This window comes from Bufo bufo, chromosome 2 (genome assembly GCF_905171765.1).
Source record: "Bufo bufo chromosome 2, aBufBuf1.1, whole genome shotgun sequence".
NCBI lineage: Eukaryota > Metazoa > Chordata > Amphibia > Anura > Bufonidae > Bufo > Bufo bufo.
In genome coordinates this window covers 304276035-304302148 of record NC_053390.1, presented here as the reverse complement: position 1 = coordinate 304302148, position 26114 = coordinate 304276035, and the positions used below count along the sequence as shown (strand labels likewise).

Here is a 26114-nt window from a genome sequence, read left to right as displayed (position 1 = left end):
CAATAGGGTTATCATAGAAAACATAACATAAAATATACAGACAAATATAACAGTTTGTAAAATAAAAGGGATAAAAACAGAATTTAATAACTTACGCATTGGTTAAGTCCGGTTGTCTGAGGAAGCAGAAATATTGGTCATTCCACCAAGCTATCGATCCCCAAAGAAATGATATTTTGCTTTTCTCCATGTATGTGTTAAAAAGGGTCAGTATTTCCCCCCCATCACCCCCCCCCCCCCCCCCCACCTGTGATGTCAGAGGAGGCCTGGGAGAATGGTAATGATCTTTTATGACACTTTTTACGACCACTTGCTGGAAATGAAGTCTGCCTCAAAATCTCTGTATTGAAATATCTTTTCGGGTATTCACCTTAGTAATTTCATATTACCTCCATCCATTCCGTCCGAATGTCCCGCATACGTGCGTACCAAACATGACGAAGGTAATGGCAGGATAGATGGAGTTATCTAATTGCTCCCTGTTTCTGAGATGGGATCTATTTGACTTTGATCGTAGAATCATATCCATGGCCTGAGTTTTCAGGACTAAGCATGTGGCTCAAATATGTATTTGTCCACTTATTTCTTTGATGTATTATTGCAAGATAGAGTTTCCATGTGTGACCTCGGCTGGAAAGAACACTAGCCTTTTCCTGACCCCTCTAACGGTTCTGGTCTGTATAACGCTGATATCTGACATCTTCACACTTTATGATAAGGCTCTAGTTTCTATAAATTTGTTCCATCTTACTGTTTTTTATTGCTACAATCTCCGGCCTGGAAGGACATTGAAGAAGTGATGACCCCCTACAGAAATGTAAAGGGAAGGGTTGCCTACTCCTAACAATTTTAATATCTGGATCCCTCTATCACCACACAATAAATGTTAGCTGCCTGAAATACTGTACAATTACATGGCCCAGTTATTGGGATGAGAGTCTAATACTGCCCGGTTTAATAAAGATCCTCAGGTAAATATTCACCTTAGTCCCCATTTACACTACTGTATATTTCTGTCCGCATCCATTCCGCAATTTTGAGAATTGGATATGGACCCATTAATTTCAAAGGGGCTGCAAAAGATGCGATCAGAACCACAGTGTGCTGTCTGCATCCGTATGTCCGTCCCATGTCCCCGTAAAAAATTTAGAATGCGGACAAGAATAGGCATTTCTACACAGGAGAAAGACAATCCGATCCACAAAATGCAGAACACACATGGACAGAATCCGTGTTTTGCGAATCCGCAATTTGCGGACCGGAAAAATGGATACGGTGAATGAGCCCTATGGTGTCACACTGCGACATGTGACATGCTGCAACTGCAGTTGTTATGAAAACCTGGAGTAAAACTGTGTGTATGTGGAGACTAAGGTCCTGCGAGCTTCTATTGGCTTATAAGGGACATGTGACCGTGTGTATGGCAGTTGGGATATGAAGAGAAAGACTTGCAGGCTTGTATTGGCTAATGCAGGTAATTTTTTGGGAATATCTCAGGAACGGTACGTCCTAGAGAGCTGTGACCCCCACAAGATTTCTTTCCAGGTAGCAAGGGATGTGTATACCAAGTTTTGTTGAAATCGATGGTTGCGTTTTTGAGTGATCACGGAACATACATAAATACACACATATACAGTACAGACCAAAAGTTTGGACACACCTTCTCATTCAAAGAGTTTTCTTTATTTTCATGACTATGAAGGAATCAAAACTATGAATTAACACATGTGGAATTATATACATAACAAACAAGTGTGAAACAACTGAAAATATGTCATATTCTAGGTTCTTCAAAGTAGCCACCTTTTGCTTTGATCACTGCTTTGCACACTCTTGGTATTCTCTTGATGAGCTTCAAGAGGTAGTCCCCTGAAATGGTCTTCCAACAGTCTTGAAGGAGTTCCCAGAGATGCTTAGCACTTGTTGGCCCTTTTGCCTTCACTCTGCGGTCCAGCTCACCCCAAACCATCTCGATTGGGTTCAGGTCCGGTGACTGTGGAGGACAGGTCATCTGGCGCAGCAACCCATCACTCTCCTTCATGGTCAAATAGCCCTTACTTTCAAAGTTTTCCCAATTTTTCGGCTGACTGACTGACCTTCATTTCTTAAAGTAATGATGGCCACTCGTTTTTATTTACTTAGCTGCTTTTTTTCTTGCCATAATACCAATTCTAACAGTTTATTCAGTAGGACTATCAGCTGTGTATCCACCTGACTTCTCCTCAACGCAACTGATGGTCCCAACCCCATTCATAAGGCAAGAAATCCCACTTATTAAACCTGACAGGGAACACCTGTGAAGTGAAAACTATTTCAGGGGACTACCTCTTGAAGCTCATCAAGAGAATGCCAAGAGTGTGCAAAGCAGTAATCAAAGCAAAAGGTGGCTACTTTGAAGAACCTAGAATATGACATATTTTCAGTTGTTTCACACTTGTTTGCTATGTATATAATTCCACATGTGTTAATTCATAGTTTTGATGCCTTCAGTGTGAATCTACAATTTTCATAGTCATGAAAATAAAGAAAACTCTTTGAATGAGAAGGTGTGTCCAAACTTTTGGTCTGTACTGTATACGTCCTTCTTTATACACTGCTCAAAAAAATAAAGGGAACACAAAAATAACACATCCTAGATCTGAATTAATTAAATATTCTTCTGAAATACTTTGTTCTTTACATAGTTGAATGTGCTGACAACAAAATCACACAAAAAAAAAAATGGAAATCAAATTTTTTAACCCGTGGAGGTCTGGATTTGGAGTCACCCTCAAAATTAAAGTGGAAAAACACACTACAGGCTTATCCAACTTTGATGTAATGTCCTTAAAACAAGTCAAAATGAGGCTCAGTAGTGTGTGTGGCCTCCACGTGCCTGTATGACCTACCTACAATGCCTGTGCATGCTCCTGATGAGGTGGCGGATGGTCTCCTGAGGGATCTCCTCCCAGACCTGGACTAAAGCATCTGCCAACTCCTGGACAGTCTGTGGTGCAACGTGACGTTGGTGGATAGAGCGAGACATGATGTCCCAGATGTGCTCAATTGGATTCAAGTCTGGGGAACGGGCGGGCCAGTCCAAAGCATCAATGCCTTCGTCTTGCAGGAACTGCTGACACACTCCAGCCACATGAGATCTAGCATTGTCTTGCATTAGGAGGAACCCAGGGCCAACCGCAGCAGCATATGGTCTGACAAGGGGTCTGAGGATCTCATCTCGGTACCTAATGGCAGTCAGGCTACCTCTGGCGAGCACATGGAAGGCTGTGCGGCCCTCCAAAGAAATGCCACCCCACACCATTACTGACCCAATGCCAAACCGGTCATGCTGGAGGATGTTGCAGGCAGCAGAACGTTCTCCGCGGCGTCTCCAGACTCTGTCACGTCTGTCACATGTGCTCAGTGTGAACCTGCTTTCATCTGTGAAGAGCACAGGGCGCCAGTGCGAATTTGCCAATCTTGGTGTTCTCTGGCAAATGCCAAACGTCCTGCACGGTGTTAGGTTGTAAGCACAACCCCCACCTGTAGACGTCGGGCCCTCATATCACCCTCATGGAGTCTGTTTCTGACCGTTTGAGCAGACACATGCACATTTGTGGCCTGCTGGAAGTCATTTTGCAGGGCTCTGGCAGTGCTCCTCCTGTTCCTCCTTGCACAAAGGCGGAGGTAGCGGTCCTGCTGCTGGGTTATTGCCCTCCTACGGCCTCCTCCACGTCTCCTGATGTACTGGCCTGTCTTTTGGTAGCGCCTCCATGCTCTGGACACTACGTTGACAGACACAGCAAACCTTCTTGCCACAGCTCGCATTGATGTGCCATCCTGAATAAGCTGTACTACCTGAGCCACTTGTGTGGGTTGTAGACTCCGTCTAATGCTACCACTACAGTGAAAGCACCGCCAGCAAAAGTAACCAAAACATCAGCCAGGAAGCATAGGAACTGAGAAGTGATCTGTGGTCACCACCTGCAGAACCACTCCTTTATTGGGGGTGTCTTGCTAATTGCCTATAATTTCCACCTGTTGTCTATCCCATTTGCACACAGCATGTGAAATTGATTGTCACTCAGTGTTGCTTCCTAAGTGGACAGTTTGATTTCACAGAAGTGTGATTGACTTGGAGTTACATTGTGTTGTTTAAGTGTTCCCTTTATTTTTTTGAGCAGTGTATATATAGATGCAGGTTTTAGTTTCCCAGTCTATATCTGGGTAGTTGAAGTCCCCCATAATAACAACCTCATTATGATCTGCCGCCTTGTCTGTCTCGTTTAATAGCAGATTTTCTGTGGGCTCTGGTATGATAGGTGGTTTATAATAAACTCCTATTAGTAATTTATTATTGTTTTTGACTCCATGTATTTCTACCCACAGTGACTCCACATGTTCATGTCCCTCACTTATATCTTCACGGACTGTGGGCTTTAGACAGGACTTTACATAAAGGCAGACCCCTCCCCCTCTCCGGTTTTTGCAATTCTTTTGCAATCAGTTTCTGTACATGTCCTCAGTCCATCTGTTACACTGTGTACCCATGTCTAGCACAGTAATATTTTCCAGATTCTTCAGGTTTCACTCCAGTGAGTTTAAGATAAACTTCTCCTTTATTTGTGTCTCTTGTTAGAGTTAGACGTCCCTGAAGAGACTGGGCATAAGCTTTGCCATCATTATAACATATTCTTCCTAACCAGTCCAGTCCTTTCCCTTCAGGTTGTCGGACCCATTCTACACAATGCATGTTAGTGCTGTCAGTGAGGGATGCCCCGGTCACTTTACAGATCATGTCCAGAGTCTCTGAAGGCTTCACCATCCCAGGACCAGACTCCACCATAGAGATTTGTGAAGTGACACCTGCAAATAAATAGGGACTTATATAATAATTGCAATTATTACTAGAATTTGTGTGATTTGGGCAGGAAATGAGACTCACATTGTAGAGTTAATATAACACAGAGTGACCAAAGGAGACTCTTCATGTTCGGGCTGAGGAGATAGAACTAGTCACTTCCAGGTCTGGTGCACAGTTCCTGCTCATGGATGCTTCTACTCCTCTATTTATACAGAACATATTTACATACATTTACATACACCCTGCTTGAGAGACCACAACCTTTATTACCTGGAGACCTTCATTCCCATATAACAGCTGGCGCTGAGCTACACTGAGCGCTGATTTACATATCACAGATTTTCAGTCTTTGAGTACAGCCACACATTCAGGTTTCTTGGTGTAGTTTTGAATCATACACCAGGAGTGGATTAAACAGAAAAGAGAAGTAGCATCTGTCCTTAATAATTTTGTCTCCTTTTAAGATCCTCACATGATTTTTATCTTCAAAAACCACATTAAAAGAACTGCATGTGTGACCATACCCTTAACCTTACCCATGATTTACTATTGGGGCTTTTTCTGTACCATTTATCTTTAAGACTTCATGATTTATTTGGTGCCAAATTCAGCATCCACGGTCTTATCAGTGAATAAGGTTTATTGTTTGTGTTGACTCATTATTCTGCCATTATGTGCACAGGTGTAGGAAAAGGTCATGATAAAGGACAATGGTTGATATCTTAACCACCTCAGCCCCCAGTGCTTAAACACCCTGAAAGACCAGGCCACTTTTTACACTTCTGACCTACACTACTTTCACCATTTATTGCTCGGTCATGCAACTTACCACCCAAATGAATTTTACCTCCTTTTCTTCTCACTAATAGAGCTTTCATTTGGTGGTATTTCATTGCTGCTGACATTTTTACTTTTTTTGTTATTAATCGAAATTTAACGATTTTTTTGCAAAAAAATGACATTTTTCACTTTCAGTTGTAAAATTTTGCAAAAAAAACGACATCCATATAGAAATTTTGCTCTAAATTTATAGTTCTACATGTCTTTGATAAAAAAAAAATGTTTGGGTAAAAAAAAATGGTTTGGGTAAAAGTTATAGCGTTTACAAACTATGGTACAAAAATGTGAATTTCCGCTTTTTGAAGCAGCTCTGACTTTCTGAGCACCTGTCATGTTTCCTGAGGTTCTATAATGCCCAGACAGTACAAACACCCCACAAATGACCCCATTTCTGAAAGTACACACCCTAAGGTATTCACTGATGGGCATAGTGAGTTCATAGAACTTTTTATTTTTTGTCACAAGTTAGCGGAAAATTATGATTTTTTTTTTTTTTTTTTTTTCTTACAAAGTCTCATATTCCACTAACTTGTGACAAAAAATAAAAAGTTCTATGAACTCACTATGCCCATCAGCGAATACCTTGGGGTCTCTTCTTTCCAAAATGGGGTCACTTGTGGGGAAGTTATACTGCCCTGGCATTCTAGGGGCCCAAATGTGTGGTAAGGAGTTTGAAATCAAATTCTGTAAAAAATGACCAGTGAAATCCGAAAGGTGCTCTTTGGAATATGGGCCCCTTTGCCCACCTAGGCTGCAAAAAAGTGTCACACATCTGGTATCTCCGTACTCAGGAGAAGGTGGGGAATGTGTTTTGGGGTGTCATTTTATATATACCCATGCTGGGTGAGAGAAATATCTTGGCAAAAGACAACTTTTCCCATTTTTTTATACAAAGTTGTCATTTGACCAAGATATTTATCTCACCCAGCATGGGTATATGTAAAAAGACACCCCAAAACACATTCCTCAACTTCTCCTGAGTACGGGGATACCAGATGTGTGACACTTTTTTGCAGCCTAGGTGGGCAAAGGGGCCCATATTCCAAAGAGCACCTTTCGGATTTCACTCCTCATTTTTTCCTGAATTTGATTTCAAACTCCTTACCACACATTTGGGCCCCTAGAATACCAGGGCAGTATAACTACCCCACAAGTGACCCCATTTTGGAAAGAAGACACCCCAAGGTATTCCGTGAGGGGCATGGCGAGTTCCTAGAATTTTTTATTTTTTGTCACAAGTTAGTGGAAAATGATGATTTTTTTTTTTATTTTTTTTTTTCATACAAAGTCTCATATTCCACAAACTTGTGACAAAAAATAAAAACTTCCATGAACTCACTATGCCCATCAGCGAATACCTTGGGGTCTCTTCTTTCCAAAATGGGGTCACTTGTGGGGTAGTTATACTGCCCTGGCATTCTAGGGGCCCAAATGTGTGGTAAGTAGGTAAATGACCTGTGAAATCCGAAAGGTGCTCTTTGGAATGTGGGCCCCTTTGCCCACCTAGGCTGCAAAAAAGTGTCACACATCTGGTATCTCTGTATTCAGGAGAAGTTGAGGAATGTGTTTTGGGGTGTCTTTTTACATATACCCATGCTGGGTGAGATAAATATCTTGGTCAAATGCCAACTTTGTATAAAAAAATGGGAAAAGTTGTCTTTTGCCAAGATATTTCTCTCACCCAGCATGGGTATATGTAAAATGACACCCCAAAACACATTCCCCAACTTCTCCCGATTACGGAGATACCAGATGTGTGACACTTTTTTGCAGCCTAGGTGGGCAAAGGGGCCCATATTCAAAAGAGCACCTTTCGGATTTCACAGGTCATTTTTTACAGAATTTGATTTCAAACTCCTTACCACACATTTGGGCCCCTAGAATGCCAGGGCAGTATAACTACCCCACAAGTGACCCCATTTTGGAAAGAAGAGACCCCAAGGTATTCGCTGATGGGCATAGTGAGTTCATGGAACTTTTTATTTTTTGTCACAAGTTAGTGGAATATGAGACTTTGTATGAAAAAAAAAAAATAAAAAAATCATCATTTTCCACTAACTTGTGACAAAAAATAAAAAATTCTAGGAACTCGCCATGCCCCTCACGGAATACCTTGGGGTGTCTTCTTTCAAAAATGGGGTCACTTGTGGGGTAGTTATACTGCCCTGGCATTTTCCAGGGGCCCTAATGTGTGGTAAGTAGGTAAATGACCTGTGAAATCCTAAAGGTGCTCTTTGGAATATGGGCCCCTTTGCCCACCTAGGCTGCAAAAAAGTGTCACACATGTGGTATCGCCGTATTCAGGAGAAGTTGGGGAATGTGTTTTGGGGTGTCATTTTACATATACCCATGCTGGGTGAGAGAAATATCTTGGCAAAAGACAACTTTTCCCATTTTTTTATACAAAGTTGGCATTTGACCAAGATATTTCTCTCACCCAGCATGGGTATATGTAAAATGACACCCCAAAACACATTCCCCAACTTCTCCTGAGTACGGCGATACCAGATGTGTGACACTTTTTTGCAGCCTAGATGCGCAAAGGTGCCCAAATTCCTTTTAGGAGGGCATTTTTAGACATTTGGATACCAGACTTCTTCTCACGCTTTGGGGCCCCTAGAATGCCAGAGCAGTATAAATACCCCACATGTGACCCCATTTTGGAAAGAAGACACCCCAAGGTATTCAATGAGGGGCATGGCGAGTTCATAGAAATTTTTTTTTTTTGGCACAAGTTAGCGGAAATTGATATTTTTAATTTTTTTCTCACAAAGTCTCCCGTTCCGCTAACTTGGGACAAAAATTTCAATCTTTCATGGACTCAATATGCCCCTCACGGAATACCTGGGGGTGTCTTCTTTCCGAAATGGGGTCACATGTGGGGTATTTATACTGCCCTGGCATTCTAGGGGCCCTAAAGCGTGAGAAGAAGTCTGGAATATAAATGTCTAAAAAATTTTACGCATTTGGATTCCGTGAGGGGTATGGTGAGTTCATGTGAGATTTTATTTTTTGACACAAGTTAGTGGAATATGAGACTTTGTAAGAAAAAAAAAAAAATTCTGCTAACTTGGGCCAAAAAAATATCTGAATGGAGCCTTACAGAGGGGTGATCAATGACAGGGGGGTGATCAATGACAGGGGGGTGATCAATGACAGGGGGGTTGATCAATGACAGGGGGGTTGATCAATGACAGGGGGGTGATCAGGGAGTCTATATGGGGTGATCACCACAGTCATTGATCACGCCCCTGTAAGGCTTCATTCAGACGTCCGGATGCGTTTTGCGGATCCGATCCATCTATCAGTGCATCCGTAAAAATCATGCGGACATCTGAATGGAGCTTTACAGGGGGGTAATCAATGACAGGGGGGTGATCAGGGAGTCTATATGGGGTGATCACCACAGTCATTGATCACTCCCCTGTAAGGCTTCATTCAGACGTCCGGATGCGTTTTGCGGATCCGATCCATCTATCAGTGGATCCGTAAAAATCATGCGGACATCTGAATGGAGCTTTACAGGGGGGTGATCAATGACAGGGGGGTGATCAGGGAGTCTATATGGGGTGATCACCACAGTCATTGATCATGCCCCTGTAAGGCTTCATTCAGACGTCCGGATGCGTTTTGCGGATCGGATCCATCTATCAGTGCATCCGTAAAAATCATGCGGACATCTGAATGGAGCTTTACAGGGGGGTGATCAATGACAGGGGGGTGATCAGGGAGTCTATATGGGGTGATCACCACAGTCATTGATCACGCCCCTGTAAGGCTTCATTCAGACGTCCGGATGCGTTTTGCGGATCGGATCCATCTATCAGTGCATCCGTAAAAATCATGCGGACATCTGAATGGAGCTTTACAGGGGGGTGATCAGGGAGTCTATATGGGGTGATCACCACAGTCATTGATCATGCCCCTGTAAGGCTTCATTCAGACGTCCGGATGCGTTTTGCGGATCGGATCCATCTATCAGTGCATCCGTAAAAATCATGCGGACATCTGAATGGAGCTTTACAGGGGGTTGATCAATGACAGGGGTGTAATCAATGACAGGGGGGGTGATCAGGGAGTCTATATGGGGTGATAACCACAGTCATTGATCACGCCCCTGTAAGGCTTCATTCAGACGTCCGGATGCGTTTTGCGGATCCGATCCATCTATCAGTGGATCCGTAAAAATCATGCGGACATCTGAATGGAGCTTTACAGGGGGGTAATCAATGACAGGGGGGTGATCAATGACAGGGGGGTGATCAGGGAGTCTATATGGGGTGATCAGGGGTGATCAGGGGCTAATAAGGGGTTAATAAGTGACGGGGGGGGGGGTGTAGTGTAGTGTAGTGGTGCTTGGTGGGACTTTACTGAGCTACCTGTGTCCTCTGGTGGTCGATCCAAACAAAGGGGACCACCAGAGGACCAGGTAGCAGGTATATTAGACGCTGTTATCAAAACAGCGTCTAATATACCTGTTAGGGGTTAAAAAAAACACATCTCCAGCCTGCCAGCGAACGATCGCCGCTGGCAGGCTGGAGATCAACTCTCTTACCTTCCGTTCCTGTGAGCGCGCGCGCCTGTGTGCGCGCGTTCACAGGAAATCTCGCCCATCGCGAGATGACGCATATATGCGTGACTCTGCGCAGGGCTGCCACCTCCGGAACGCGATCCTGCGTTAGGCGGTCCGGAGGTGGTTAAAGGGGTTGTCCCACAAAAAATATTCCACATTTTTAAAATCAGCACCTGGATCGAAATACTTTTGTAATTGCATTTAATTAAAAAAAATTAAAGCTACTGAGTTATTTAATGAAATCTAACTGTATAACGCCACCTGCTGTTTGCCCTTTTTCTAATTTCTCTGTCCTGCTCCCTGAGATGAAAGCAGATGCTCAGTCCCATCCTTTAACTGCTACCAGCTGCAGCAGAAAGGACATTTCCCTGCTAAATATAGCAGAACAATTGGAGCATTGAACGGGGAGATCTCTGGATCCAGGTGAGGTACAAGGTTTGTTCTAGCTTTGTTAGAAAGAGGTTGTCATGTCACTAGATTATGTATGATTTTTACATTATTTATGGGATAATCCCTTTAAGGATGTGTTCACACTTCAGTTATTTGATCAGTTATTTCCATCAGTTATTGTGAGCCAAAACCAGTAGTGAAGCCTACTCATAGATAAGGTATAATGGAAAGATCTGCACCTGGTCTGTGTTTTTGACCCACACCTGGTTTTGGTTCGAAATAACAGATCAAATAACTGAATTGTGAACTTGGCCTAAGTCTTAATCTTTGTGAATTTTTTCCCCTTTATTTTGCGTCATTTCACACAAATATGGACAATGTTCTCCCATGTGCTCCATAAAGCAACACTTGACACAAATTAGGACAAAAAGTCCACTGTAGTTTCAACACTGTGGTAACCCACAAAACTCTACAGCCAATAAGAATGTATGCGGAATAAAAAATCTATCCAGTGAGTTAATAGAAAACCGTCATGGCCATTCACTTCTTACCACATGGTGGACAGTGTCTCAAAGGCATCATGGCTGTCCGATGTGGCCATGTACTACTACTCAATTAAAGATGTAACTAGTCAACCAATTATTATTATTTATTATTAAAGCGCCATTCATTCCATAGCGCTGCACATATGAAAAGGGGTGAAAAGGGGTATACATACATAATACAGACAATTGCATTAATCATAAACAAGACGAGTAACAAACTGGAACAGAAGGAGAGAGGGCCCTGCCTGTGAGGGCTTGCAATTTCCATGGTATGGGAGAAGGACACAGTAGGTGCTTGTGAAGTTGGTCATGGCGGTATAGAGGCAGCAGGGTTGCTGGTTGTAGGCTTGTCTGAAGAGGTAAGTTTTCAGGTTTCTTTTGAAGAATTCCACTATAGGTGAGAGTCTGATATGTTGGGGTAGCGAGCTCCAGAGTGTGGGGGATGCACAGGAGAAATCTTGGAGGCGAATGTGGGAAGAGGTGATAAGAGGAGAGGAGAGAAGGAGGTCTTGTGAGCATCAGAGATTGCGTGTGGGAATGTATCGGGAAAGTAGCTCAGAGATGTAGGGATGGGACAGATTGTGGACGGCCTTGTATGTATTTGTTAGTATTTTGAACTGAATTCGCTGGGCAATGGGGAGCCAGTGAAGGGTTTGGGAGAGGGGAGAGGCAGATGAATAATAGGGTGAGAGGTGGATTAGTCGGGCAGCAGAGTTGAGGATAGATTGGAGGGGTGCAAGAGTGCTAGATGGAAGGCCACAGACGAGAATGTTGCAGTAGTCTTAATATAAAAAAAGGACAGTGCATACAAACAATAGGGTTATCATACAAAACATAACAGACAAATATACAGACAAATATACAGACAGCGCAAAATAACAGTTTGTTAAAACAAAAGGGATAAAAACAGAATTTAATAACTTACGCAACGGTTAAGTCCGGTTGCCTGGGGAAACAGAGATATTGGTCAGTACACCAAGCTAGTGATCCCCAAAGAAAGGACATTTTGCTGTTCTCCATGCATGTGTTAAAAAGGGTCAGTATTTCCCCCCCATCACCCCCACCTGTGATGTCAGAGGAGGCCTGGGAGAATGGTAATGACCTTTTATGACAGTTTTTACAACCACTTGCTGAAAACAAAGTCTGCCTCAAAATCTTTGTATTGAAATATCTTTTCGGGTATTCACCTTAGTTATTTCATATTACCTCCATCCATTCCGTCCGAATGTCCCGCACACGTGCGTACCAAACATGGCGGAGGTAATGGCAGGATACATGGAGTTATCTAATTGCTCGCTGTTTCTGAGCTGGGATCTACAGTATTTGACTTTGATCGTAGAATCATATCCATGGCCTGAGTTTTCAGGACTAAGCATGTGGCTCAAATATGGATTTGTCCACTTATTTCTTTGATGTACAGTACAGACCAAAAGTTTGGACACACCTTCTCATTCAAAGAGTTTTCTTTATTTTCATATGACTATGAAAATTGTAGATTCACACTGAAGGCATCAAAACTATGAATTAACACATATGGAATTATATACATAACAAACAAGTGTGAAACAACTGAAAATATGTCATATTCTAGGTTCTTCAAAGTAGCCACCTTTTGCTTTGATTACTGCTTTGCACACTCTTGGCATTCTCTAGATGAGCTTCAAGAGGTAGTCCCCTGAAATGGTTTTCACTTCACAGGTGTGCCCTGTCAGGTTTAATAAGTGGGATTTCTTGCCTTATAAATGGGGTTGGGACCATCAGTTGCGTTGAGGAGAAGTCAGGTGGATACACAGCTGATAGTCCTACTGAATAGACTGTTAGAATTTGTATTATGGCAAGAAAAAAGCAGCTAAGTAAAGAAAAACGAGTGGCCATCATTACTTTAAGAAATGAAGGTCAGTCAGTCAGCCGAAAAATTGGGAAAACTTTGAAAGTAAGGGCTATTTGACCATGAAGGAGAGTGATGGGGTGCTGCGCCAGATGACCTGTCCTCCACAGTCACCGGACCTGAACCCAATCGAGATGGTTTGGGGTGAGCTGGACCGCAGAGTGAAGGCAAAAGGGCCAACAAGTGCTAAGCATCTCTGGGAACTCCTTCAAGACTGTTGGAAGACCATTTCAGGGGACTACCTCTTGAAGCTCATCAAGAGAATGCCAAGAGTGTGCAAAGCAGTAATCAAAGCAAAAGGTGGCTACTTTGAAGAACCTAGAATATGACATATTTTCAGTTGTTTCACACTTGTTTGTTATGTATATAATTCCACATGTGTTAATTCATAGTTTTGATGCCTTCATAGTCATGAAAATAAAGAAAACTCTTTGAATGAGAAGGTGTGTCCAAACTTTTGGTCTGTACTGTATATTGCAAGATAGAGTTTCCATGTGTGACCACGACTGGAAAAAACACTAGCCTTTTCCTAACCCCTCTAACGTTTCCGGTCTGTATAACGCTGATATCTGACATCTTCACACTTTATGATAGGGCTCTAGTTTCTGTGAATTTGTTCCATCTTACTGGTTTTTATTGCTACAATCTCCAGCCTGCAAGGACATAGAAGAGGTGATGACCCCCTACAGGAATGTAAAGGGAAGGGTTGCCTACTCCTAACAATTTTAATATCTGGATCCCTCTATCATCACACAATAAATATTAGCTGCCTGAAATACCGTACAATTACATGGCCCAGTTATTGGGATGAGAGTTTAAAGGATAACTGTCACATTTAGACCCTAATTTCAATTTTCATATATGTAGTTACTAATAACATGATATTCCAGAATCAGTTACTATTAGACTGACTTACCCCATATTTAATAAGATTCAGCCCTTAGCAACCAGTCTGCATAAAACTGCAATTTCACTATTCAGTTAAGATGGCCGCCTGCCCTCACTAGCCAGTAACAATAGCCCTCCAAAAGTGTCAGTAACCTGAGCCCTCCCCCTAAAGGGTTAATCTCCTGCAGCACAAAGGGGTCCGCTTACCACATGTTGCTTTCATTTATACACTGAGCAGATGGCAGATCTCCCTTCCCTGGTCTGCGCTGCACCAACTCTGCTTTCTCCAGCTCTGCTGAGTGAGGGAGCATCTGCCAAGCGCAGGGACAGGGAGAAGTGCACACAGCCCAGGCACTGTTATCAGCTGCTGGGGAGGACCTGGCTTTAATCATTTACTTACAGTCCCTGACTGTCAGTAATGTGATCATGCACGCTGCGTGCTCCGTCCTTCAACAGATAGACGGACCATGCCTAGCAACCCCATTTTAAGCACAGGTAACAGTAGGCAGTACAGGTGCAGTAAGCCGGATTGGACTAATGCACACTGGCGCAATAATATGCACTGACTGGGTCAGGTGTAGGTAATAGTTAAAAGTTTTTGTTCGTGACGCCAATTGCAGCGTGCACAGGGTACAGTCTCAGGGCTCTTTAAGGTGTTGCAACTCACGTACCAGGTGAGGAATGCCAGAGTGGTGTAATGTCTCTGTGTAGCAGTAGGTATAGTGTCAACGGTGTCTCCTACCTTTGTACCGCTGGACTCCTGGATCCTGGCTCACTTGCAATAAATTAGTGTGTTGCTAGTAGTAATAGTAATTGAGGGTTTTAGTAGCAGTAAATGAGATCCAGACTTGAAATATAATTCAACTTGTCTTTACTGGAGGCAGCATTAATCCACATGAGATACAGCAATAGTCTTGGGTCCCAGCAGGTATTGGCAATATATGGCAAGGATTACTATCTCTTCTGCTCCATCATATGCCTGGAGAATATGGCAGGAATCTGTCTACTGCTCTGTCTATCTTCTGCTGTGTATGGGACTGACTAGCTGAGGAGGCTTCTCCTGGTCTCTGGATGGTACTTACAGTTATGCTCACAGGGAATGGTTCGTCCTGGAGATCTGGAGGTGCTGCTTGCTTGTCAACCAGCTGAGGCTGTAAGGCTCAGACTGGGAATGGTGATCTTTGGTCTCAGCCGAGACTCGATCCTAGGTTGGGATCCCTAGAACTGGGAGCTCCTACCAGCACAGCCTTCCCCAAGCAGGGGCAGCTGGCACACTAGCTCTAACTTCCTTTCCTCCCCATGAGGCAGGATGTAGGAACATTCCACACCTCCTCAAAGAGGGGGTAGCTAAGCTGGAATAAACTATTCCAGTTTAGAAACACTCAACTGACACTAAGGTCCTGCTGACATTGCTGCCACCTGCTGATGTACATGAAACAGGCCTAGAAAATGCACATTATTGAGGATGTGATATTAAATTACACAAGATGACAGTACAAATACACTTAATAGACTGTAGCGAGGTAAAAGAGTTTAGTAACATAACTCTGGGATGTTACACAGGGAACAAAAAAGTGGAATTAAAGGGTAATTGAATACACAGTGAAAAGTTGGAATAGGGCCACCAAGGTGATATTAATCACCACGATCCAATACTCCAAAAAAAAAATACTACAGTTATACTTTAATACTGCCCAGTTTAAAAAAGATCCTCAGGTAAATATTCACCTTAGTGCCCATTAACACTACTGTATATTTCTGTCCGCATCCATTCCGCAATTTTGAGGATTGGATATGGACCCATTTATTTCAAAGGGGCTGCAAAAGATGCGGTCAGCACCACAGTGTATGTCCGTATGTCTGTTCCATGGCCCCGTAAAAAGATAGAATGCGGACAAGAATAGGCAGTTCTACACAGGAGAAAGACAATCCGATCCACAAAATGCAGAACACACATGGACAGAATCCATGTTTTGCGGATCCGCAATTTGCGGACCGGAAAAATGGATACGGTGAATGAGCCATATGGTGTCACACTGCGACATGTGACATGCTGCAACTGCAACACGACAGTTGCAAAAATCCATCCAAGATGGATTTTTCTGCGACTGTCGCGTCGCAGTCGCAGCATGTCACATGTCGCAGTGCAACACCATAGACTATCATTATAAAATTTGTCGCACGACACATGTAGCAGTGTAGTTGTGCCCTATTTGTTGTGCGACTTATTGTCGTCGTGTAGACCTAGCCTAAAGCTGACCTACAGCAGTGAAGAAAAATGGCTGGGTTGTTATGGAAACCTGGAGTAAAACTGTGTGTATGTGGAGACTAAGGGCCTGCGAGCTTCTATTGGCTGATAAGGGACATGTGACCGTGTGTATGACAGTTGGGATATGAAGAGAAAGGCTTGTATTAGCTAATGCAGGTCATTTTTTGGGAATATCTCAGGAACGGTACATCCTAGAGAGCTGTGACCCCCACAAGATTTCTTTCTAGGTAGCAAGGGATGTGTATACTAAGTTTCGTTGAAATCGATGGTTGCGTTTTTGAGTGATCACGGAACATACATAAATACACACATATATACGTCCTTCTTTATATATATAGATACAGGTTTCAGTTTCCCAGTCTATATCTGGGTAGTTGAAGTCCCCCATAATAACCACCTCATTATGATCTGCCGCCTTGTCTATCTCGTTTAGTAGAAGATTTTCTGTGGGCTCTGGTATATTAGGTGGTTTATAATAAACTCCTATTAGTAATTTATTATTGTTTTTGACTCCATGTATTTCTACCCACAGTGACTTCACATGTTCATGTCCCTCACTTATATCTTCTCGGACTGTGGGCTTTAGACAGGACTTTACATAAAGGCAGACACCTCCCCCTCTCCGGTTTTTGCAATCCTTTTTGTACAGGTATTTGTCCATTTATTTCTCTTTATATCCAGATCCTGGAATAAAAGTCCTAATATCTGTTCATTGTTCATAAAAATAATTATTCTCTCCACTTTGTGAAGTCGACACAGAATAAACCAGAGAGAGAGTTCAGTGCTCAATGCAGTGATATTTCCAGTGTATTTATCCAGTTCTATAAATCAGTTTCTGTACATGTCCTCAGTCCATCTGTTACACTGTGTGTCTCTAGCACAATAATATTTCCCAGATTCTTCAGGTTTCACTCCAGTGAGTTTAAGATAAACTTCTCCTTTATTTGTGTCTCTTGTTAGAGTTAGACGTCCCTGGACAGACTGGGCATAAGCTTTGCCATCATGATACCATATTACCCCTAACCAGTCCAGGCCTTTCCCTTCAGGTTGTCGGATCCAGTGTACACCATACATGTTAGTGCTGTCAGTGAGGGAGGCCCCGGTCACTTTACAGGTCATGTCCAGAGTCTCTGAAGGCTTCACCATCCCAGGACCAGACTCCACCATAGAGATTTGTGAAGTGACACCTGCAAATAAATAGGGACTTATATAATAAGTGCAAATATTACTAGAATTTGTGTGATTTTGGCAGGAAATGAGACTCACATTGTAGAGTTAATATAACACAGAGTGACCAAAGGAGACTTTTCATGTTCGGGCTGAGGAGATAGAACTAGTCACTTCCAGGTCTGGTGCACAGTTCCTGATCATGGATGCTTCTACTCCTCTATTTATACAGAATGTATTTACATACATTTACATACACCCTGCTGGAGAGACCGCAACCTTTATTACCTGGAGACCTTCATTCCCATATAACAGCTGGCGCTGAGCTACACTGAGCGCTGATTTACATATCACAGATTTTCAGTCTTTGAGTACAGCCACACATTCAGGTTTCTTGGTGTAGTTTTGAATCATACACCAGGAGTGGATTAAACAGAAAAGAGAAGTAGCATCTGTCCTTAATAATTTTGTCTCCTTTTAAGATCCTCACCTGATTTTTATCTTCAAAAACCACATTAAAAGAACTGCATGTGTGACCATACCCTTAACCTTACCCATGATTTACTATTGGGGCTTTTTCTGTACCATTTATCTTTAAGACTTCATGATTTATTTGGTGCCAAATTCAGCATCCACGGTCTTATCAGTGAATGTGGTTTATTGTTTGTGTTGACTCACTATTCTGCCATTTTGTGCACAGGTGTAGGAAAAGGTCATGATAAAGGACAACTGTTGACAACTTAAATGGGTTGTTCCACGAAAAATATTCCACATTTTTAAAATCAGCACCTGGATCTGAATACTTTTGTAATTGCATTTAATAAAAAAATTAAAGCTACTGAGTTATTTAATGAAATCTAACTGTATAACGCCACCTGCTGTTTGCCCTTTTTCTAATTTCTCTGTCCTGATCCCTGAGATGAAATCAGATGCTCAGTTAATATAGCAGAACAATTGGAGCATTGAACGGGGAGATCTCTGGATCCAGGTGAGGTACAAGGTTTTTTCTAGCTTTGTTAGAAAGAGGTTGTCATGTCATTAGATTATGTATGATTTTTACATTATTTATGGGATAATCCCTTTAAGGCCTCATGCACACGACCGTTGTGTGCATCCATGTCCGTTGTTCCGTTTTCCGTGATTTTCTGCGGACCCATTGACTTTCAATAGGTTTGTTGAAAACTCGGAAAATGCACCGTTGTTCATCCGCGTCCGTGATCCGTGTTTCCTTTCTGTCAAAAAAATATGACCTGTCCAATTTTTTTGACGGACAACGGTTCGCAGACCCATTTAAGTCAATAGGTACATGAAAAAACACGGATGCACACAAGATTGTCATCCGCGTCCGTGATCCGTGTCCGTAGGCTGCTTTCGCACAGACGGATCCGCAGATCCGTCTGCAGAGAGCTTTTTCAGATATGAGTTTTCACATCGTGAAAACTCAGATCCGACAGTATATTCTAACACAGAGGCGTTCCCATGGTGATGGGGACGCTTCAAGTTAGAATATACTAAGAACTGTGTACATGACTGCCCCCTCCTGCCTGGCAGCACCCGATCTCTTACAGGGGGCTGTGATCCGCACAATTAACCCCTCAGGTGCCGCACTATCACTATGGGAACGCCTCTGTGTTAGAATATACTGTCGGATCTGAGTTTTCACGATGTGAAAACTCATATCTGAAAAAGCTCTCTGCAGACGGATCTGCGGATCCGTCTGTGCGAAAGTAGCCTACGGAACAACAGAATCCCGTTTTGCGGACCGTGAAAAAATACTGTCGTGTGCATGACGCCTTAGGATGTGTTCACATTTCAGTTATTTGATCAGCTATTTCCATCAGTTATTGTGAGCCAAAACCAGTAGTGAAGCCTACTCATAGATAAGGTATAATGGAAAGATCTGCATCTGTTCTGTGTTTTTGACCCACACCTGGTTTTGGTTCGAAATAACTGATCAAATAACTGAAGTGTGATCTTGGCCTAAGGCCCCTTTCACAAGGCGAGTTTTCCGCACGGGTGCAATGCGTGAGGTGAACGTATTGCACCCGCACTGAATCCGGACCCATTAATTTCTATGGGGCTGTGCACATGAGCGGTGATTTTCACGCATCACTTGTGCGTTGCGTGAAAATCGCAGAATGCTCTATATTGTGCGTTTTGCACGAAACGCAGGCCCCATAGAAGTGAATAGGGCTGCATGAAAATCGCAAGCATCCGCAAGCATTTGCGGATGCAGTGCTATTTTCACACATGGTTGCTAGGATGAAAGTCAACATCATGTATTAAAGAATGCTATTATTTATCCTTATAACAATGTTATAAGGAAAAATAATAAAATTTACAGAATACTGAACCCAAACCCGAACTTGTGTGAAGTCCGGGTTTGGGTCTGGGTACCAAACATGCCGATTTTCTTCACACACGTGCAAAACGCATTAAAACGCTTTGCACTTGCGGGGAAAAATCGTGCATGTTCCTGCAACGCACCCGCATCTGTTCCCGTACGTCACCCGCAACGCCCATGTGAACCCAGCCTAAGTCTTAATCCTTTGTGAATTGTGTTTTTCCCCCCTTTATTTTGCGTCATTTCACACAAATATGAACAACGTTCTCCCATGTGCTCCATAAAGCAACCCTTGACACAAATTGAGACAAAAAATTAACACTGTGGTAACCCACAAAACTCTACAGCCAATAAGAATGTATATCTAGTGAGTTAATAGAATACCGTCATGGCCATTCACTTCTTACCACATGGTGGACAGTGTCTCAAAGGCATCATGGCTGTCCCATGTGGCCATGTACTACTTCTCCATTAAAGATGTAACCAGTCAACCAATATGTCAGGATCAGGGACTTAGATTCAGGAGCGGAGCCTGCAGGGTCACACTGGACCTCCCTCTGTCAGCACTCCTTCCTGAAACTAATACATTTTAGCTGCCACCACCACTCGTCATATGAGGCTGACGAGACACCTTTGCATTAAATAACACCTAAGTACTCTCTACAGCTGCTAGCAGTCACAGGGTTAATAAATCAATCTAGGTAACGCTTCTTCTAAGGTCATGGAATCGTTAGAACACAAGAAAGCTCTTATTAAAGTGAAGTGTTAATATAAAAAAGGACAGTGCGTACAAACAATAGGGTTATCATAGAAAACATAACATAAAATATACAGACAAATATACAAACAGCGCAAAATAACAGTTTGTAAAATAAAAGGGATAAAAACAGAACTTAATACGTTACGCAACGCGGCAACGGTTAAGTCCGTTTGCCTGGGGAAGCAGAAATATTGTTCAGTCCACCAAGCTAGTGATCCCCAAAGAAATGACATTTTGCTGTTTTCCATGCATGTGTTAAAAAGGGTCAGTATTATCCCCCCATCACCCCCCCCCCCCTGTGATGTCAGAGGAGGCCTGGGAGAATGGTAATGACCTTTTATGACAGTTTTAACAACCACTTGCTGAAAACAATTCTGCGTCAAAATCTTTGTATTGAAATATCTTTTCGGGTATTCACCTTAGTAATTTCATATTACCTCCATCCATTCCGTCCGAATGTCCCGCACACGTGCATACCAAACATGGCGGAGGTAATGGCAGGATACATGGAGTTATCTAATTGCTCCCTGTTTCTGAGATGGGATCTATTTGACTTTGATCGTAGAATCATATCCATGGCCTGAGTTTTCAGGACTAAGTATGTGGCTCAAATATGGATTTGTCCACTTATTTCTTTGATGTATATTGCAAGATAGAGTTTCCATGTGTGACCTCTGCTGGAAAGAACACTAGCCTTTTCCTGACCCCTCTAACGGTTCTGGTCTGTATAACGCTGATATCTGATATCTTCACACTTTATGATAGGGCTCTAGTTTCTATGAATTTGTTCCATCTTACTGGTTTTTATTGCTACAATCTCCGGCCTGGAAGGACATGGAAGAGGTGATGACTCCCTACAGGAATGTAAAGGGAAGGGTTGCCTACTCCTAACAACTTTAATTCCTCTATCATCACACAATAAATGTTAGCTGCCTGAAATACTGTACAATTACATGGCCCAGTTATTGTAATGAGAGTCTAATACTGCCCGGTTTAATAAAGATCCTCAGGAAAATATTCACCTTAGTGCCCATTTACACTACTGTGTATTTCTGTCCGCATCCATTCCGCAATTTTGAGGATTGGATATGGACCCATTTATTTCAAAGGGGCTGCAAAAGATGCGGTCAGAACCACAGTGTGCTGTCTGCATCCGTATGTCCGTTCCATGGCTCCGTAAAAAAGTTAGAATGCGGACAAGAATAGGCATTTCTACACAGGAGAAAGACAATCCAATCCACAAAATGCAGAACGCACATGGACAGAATCCGTGTTTTCGGATCCGCAATTTGCGGACCGGAAAAATGCATACGGTGAATGAGCCCTTAACTGTATTATTCACAAATGCCATCAAAAGATACAAGAACCGGCCATAAAAAAAATTTGGAAAACAAAAATGTAAAAAGATGGAGCCCAGATTACATATCGGTACCTATTACTATATTTTCAACTATGGCACTTAGTCTACTAAACATTTTTTTTAAAACAAAGCTCATTAATCATGTCAAAATTATTTCTTATGGTCACGTCGGGACACTAAGGCCCATAATTTCAAAATAAATCTGAGTATGTTTGGAAATTAAAGGATTTGTCCATCAAGGGAGGCTGCTGGAGGGTCATGTGACAAGGCAAATCATGTGCTTGTAATGTCTCTTCCATTCTGCACTTGCACTAGTGGGAATTTAGTGCAGGAGCAATGTGTGTGATTAGAGGTGATTTGTCTGGTCACATGACCTTCCATCATTGGCCATCTTATTGACAGGACCTCTATGCGGACAGCACAGATGATTTGCCTAACTACCATAACGGAAGACCATGGGACTGCTATGGGGCCCAGAACAAGAGCAGACCCAGTCTTAGTTGGGATTATCTCCCCTTCTACTAGAGGTGAAACCAAGATCAGGACTCTACCCTCTAAAGCAGCGGTTCTCAACCTAGGGGTCGCAACCCCTTTGGGGGTCGATCGGCCCTTTCCGGGGGGTCGCCTGAGGCTTCCTATTGTGGGTCGCCCGCACAACGGCAGCGGCCCCTTATCCTCGCGCACAGGAAGTGATGTCCTATCACTGCCTGTGCTTGAAGGAGCCTGACGTCTGGACGGTTAAGTCGGGCCGCCTGTCTGCTGAGGTCCGAGTTTTTTTGTTAATGACACCGCCGCTGAGCACCACTGCCACCAATGATTTAATTGAGCCTGGCTGAGCCTGGCTAATTTTATTTTAATTATTTGGCTGAGCAAGGCTTAATTTATTTGGGGGAACATGAAGCACCGCTGATTTATTTATTTGGGGGACCCTGAGCACTTCTGATTTATTTATTTGGGGGACCCTGAGCACCATTGATTTATTTATTTGGGGGGGGGGGGGGACCTGAAGCACCGCTGATTTATTTATTTGGGGGACCCTGAGCACTTCTGATTTATTTATTTGGGGACCCTGAGCACCACTGATTTATTTATTTGGGGGTACCCTGAGCATCGCTGATTTATTTATTTGGGGGAGACCTGAAGCCCCGCTGATTTATTTATTTGGGGGACCCTGAGCACTTCTGATTTATTTATTTGGGGGACCCTAAGCACCATTGATTTATTTATTTGGGGGAAACCTGATGCACCACTGATTTATTTATTTGGGGGTACCCTGAGCACCGCTGATTTATTTATTTGGGGGAGACCTGAAGCCCCGCTGATTTATTTATTTGGGGGACCCTGAGCACTTCTGATTTATTTATTTGGGGGGGACTTGAAGCACCACTGATTTATTTATTTGAGGGGTACCCTGAGCACCACTGATTTATTTATTTGAGGGGTACCCTGAGCACCACTGTTTTTTTTTTTTTTTGGGGGGGGGGGGGTACTGTGAGCACCACTGAGTTATTTATTTGAGGGGTACTGTGCGCACCACTGATTTATTTTTTTGTGGGTATTTGTTGTTTATTATTTATTTTAAAGTTATTTATTTGGTTTACAAATATTTTGTATTTATGCTATAGTTCTGTGGTTATGAATGAATACCTGTGTATTTGAATTAACATTTGGTGTATTGGTGTCTGTGCGTGTTTTTGGTGGGTCATCATAACAGTAGCAAAATTAGTTATGACGTAGCAAGGAAAAAAAATTAATGGTTGGGGGTCTCCACAACATGAGGAACTGTATTAAGGGGTCATGGCTTTAGAAAGTTTGAGAACCACTGCTCTAAAGTAACAACATTAAGCAAATAAGGCAGTGGAAAAATGGTCATTGAAAAGGGTTTAGGCAGAAACCCTTCTGTCCTGTGTGGGGGGCCTGGTTTGATCCTTGCTATGGTGCCCTTACTTCTCTATGTACGCCGCTGGTCAAACTCAACGTCTAAATCAGTCCCTGGAACAATATTTAACCCCTTAAGGACTCAGCCCTATTTCACCTTAAGGACCAGGCCATTTTTTGCAAATCTGATCAGTGTCACTTTAAGTGCTGATAACTTTAACTTTAAAACGCTTTGACTTATCCAGGCCATTCTGAGATAGTTTTTTTGGCACATATTTTACTTCATGACACTGGTAAAATGAAGTAAAAAAAAAACATTTTTATTTATAAAAAAATACCAAATTTACCAAAAATTTGTAAAAAATTGCAAATTTCCAAGTTTCAATTTCTCTACTTCTATAATACATAGTGATACCTCCAAAAATAGTTATTACTTTACATTCCCCATATGTCTACTTCATGTTTGGATCATTTTGGGAATGATATTTTATTTTTTGGGGATGTTACAAGGCTTAGAAGTTTAGAAGCAAATCTTGAAATTTTTCAGAAATTTTCAAAAACCCAATTTTTAGGGACCAGTTCAGGTCTGAAGTCACTTTGTGAGGCTTACATAATAGAAACCACCCAAAAATGACCCCATTCTATAAACTACTCCCCTCAAGGTATTCAAAACTGATTTTACAAACTTTGTTAACCCTTTAGGTGTTCCACAAGAATTAATGGAAAATAGAGATACAATTTCAAAATTTCACTTTTTCGGCAGATTTTCCATTTTAATAATTTTTTTCCAGTTACAAAGCAAGGGTTAACAGCCAAACCAAACTCAATATTTATGGCCCTGATTCTGTAGTTTACAGATTAACCCCATATGTTGTCGTAAACCGCTGTACGGGCACACGGCAGGGCGCAGAAGGAGAGGAATGCCATACAGTTTTTGGAAGGCAGGTTTTGCTGGATTGTTTTTTTTAACACCATGTCCCATTTGAAGCCCCCTGATGCACCCCTAGAGTAGAAACTCCATAAAAGTGACCCCATCTAAGAAACTACACCCCTCAAGGTATTCAAAACAGATTTTACAAATGTCGTTAACCCTTTAGGTGTTCCACAAGAGTTATTGGCAAATGGAGATGAAATTTCATAATTTCAATTTTTGGGCAAATTTTAGATTTTAATCCATTTTTCCCAGTAACAAAGCAAGGGTTAACAGCCAAACCAAACTCAATATTTATGACCCTGATTCTGTAGTTTACAGAAACACCCCATATGTGGTTATAAACCGCTGTACGGACACACTGCAGGGCGCAGAAGGAAAGGAATGCCATACGGTTTTTGGAAGGCAGGTTTTGCTGGACTGGTTTTTTTGAGACCATGTCCCATTTGAAGCCCCCCTGATGCACCCCTAGAGTAGAAACTCCAAAAAAGTGGCCCCATTTTAAAAACTATGGGATAGGGTGGCAGTATTGTTGGTACTAGTTTAGGGTACATATGATTTTTGTTGCTCTATATTACACTTTTTGTGAGGCAAGATAACAAGAAATAGCTGTTTTGGCACCGTTTTTATTTTTTGCTATTTACAACATTCATCAGACAGTTTAGATCATGTGATATTTTTATAGACCAGGTTGTCAAGGATGCGGCGATACCTAATATGTATACTTTTTTTAAATATTTTTAAGTTTTACACAATGATTTCATTTTTGAAGCAAAAAAAAATCATGTTTTAGTGTTTCCATAGTCTGAGAGCAATAATGTTTTCAGTTTTTGGGTGATTACCTTGGGTAGGGTATGATTTTTGCGGGACGAGATGATGGTTTTATTGGCACTATTTTGGGGTGCGTGTGATTTTTTGATCGCTTGCTATTACACTTTTTGTGATGTAAGGTGACAAAAAATGGTTTATTTAGCACAGTTTTTATTTTACATTTTTTACGGTGTTCATCTGAGGAGTTAGGTCATGTGATATTTTTATAGAGCCGGTCGATACGGACGCGGCGATACCTAATATGTATACTTTTTTTTTATTTATGTAAGTTTTACACAATAACAGCTTTTTTCAAACAAAAAAAATGATGTTTTAGTGTCTCCATATTCTAAACCATAGTTTTTTTATTTTTTGGGCGATTGTCTCAGGTAGGGGCTCATTTTTTGCGGGATGAGGTGACGGTTAGATTGGTACTATTTTGGTGGGCAAACGCCTTTTTGATCGCTTGCTGTTGTACTTTTTGTGATGTAAGGTGTTCATCTGAGGGCTTAGGTCATGTGATATGTTTATAGAGCAGGTTGATACAGACGCGGCGATACCTAATATGTATACTTTTTTCTTTTCTCCCTATTTTTTACAATTTTTTTTTTAACTTTATTTGGGGAAA

At 42.1% G+C, this 26114-nt stretch overlaps 1 protein-coding gene and 1 gene segment (V, D, J or C); both read right to left on the bottom strand.

Annotated features, from left to right (window-relative positions):
• LOC120989010 overlaps positions 1 to 17563 on the bottom strand; it is a 369628-nt gene extending 352065 nt beyond the window's left edge. The window contains 2 exon segments of the C gene segment in view: positions 17109 to 17423; positions 17503 to 17563. Coding sequence covers positions 17109 to 17423; positions 17503 to 17548 — 361 coding nt within the window.
• LOC120989007 overlaps positions 1 to 26114 on the bottom strand; it is a 769594-nt gene that overhangs the window by 490640 nt on the left and 252840 nt on the right. For 2 of the 6 annotated variants that reach the window (XM_040416844.1, XM_040416846.1), the window contains exon 1: positions 4925 to 5041. The exons of 3 other annotated variants lie outside the window; for them this stretch is intronic. In XM_040416844.1, coding sequence (XP_040272778.1) covers positions 4925 to 4970 — 46 coding nt within the window. In that variant the 5' untranslated portion in view covers positions 4971 to 5041. Of the gene's footprint in view, positions 1 to 4924; positions 5042 to 17101; positions 17118 to 26114 lie in introns of those variants that run through there. One more of the 6 variants, XM_040416850.1, reaches the window with a different exon arrangement.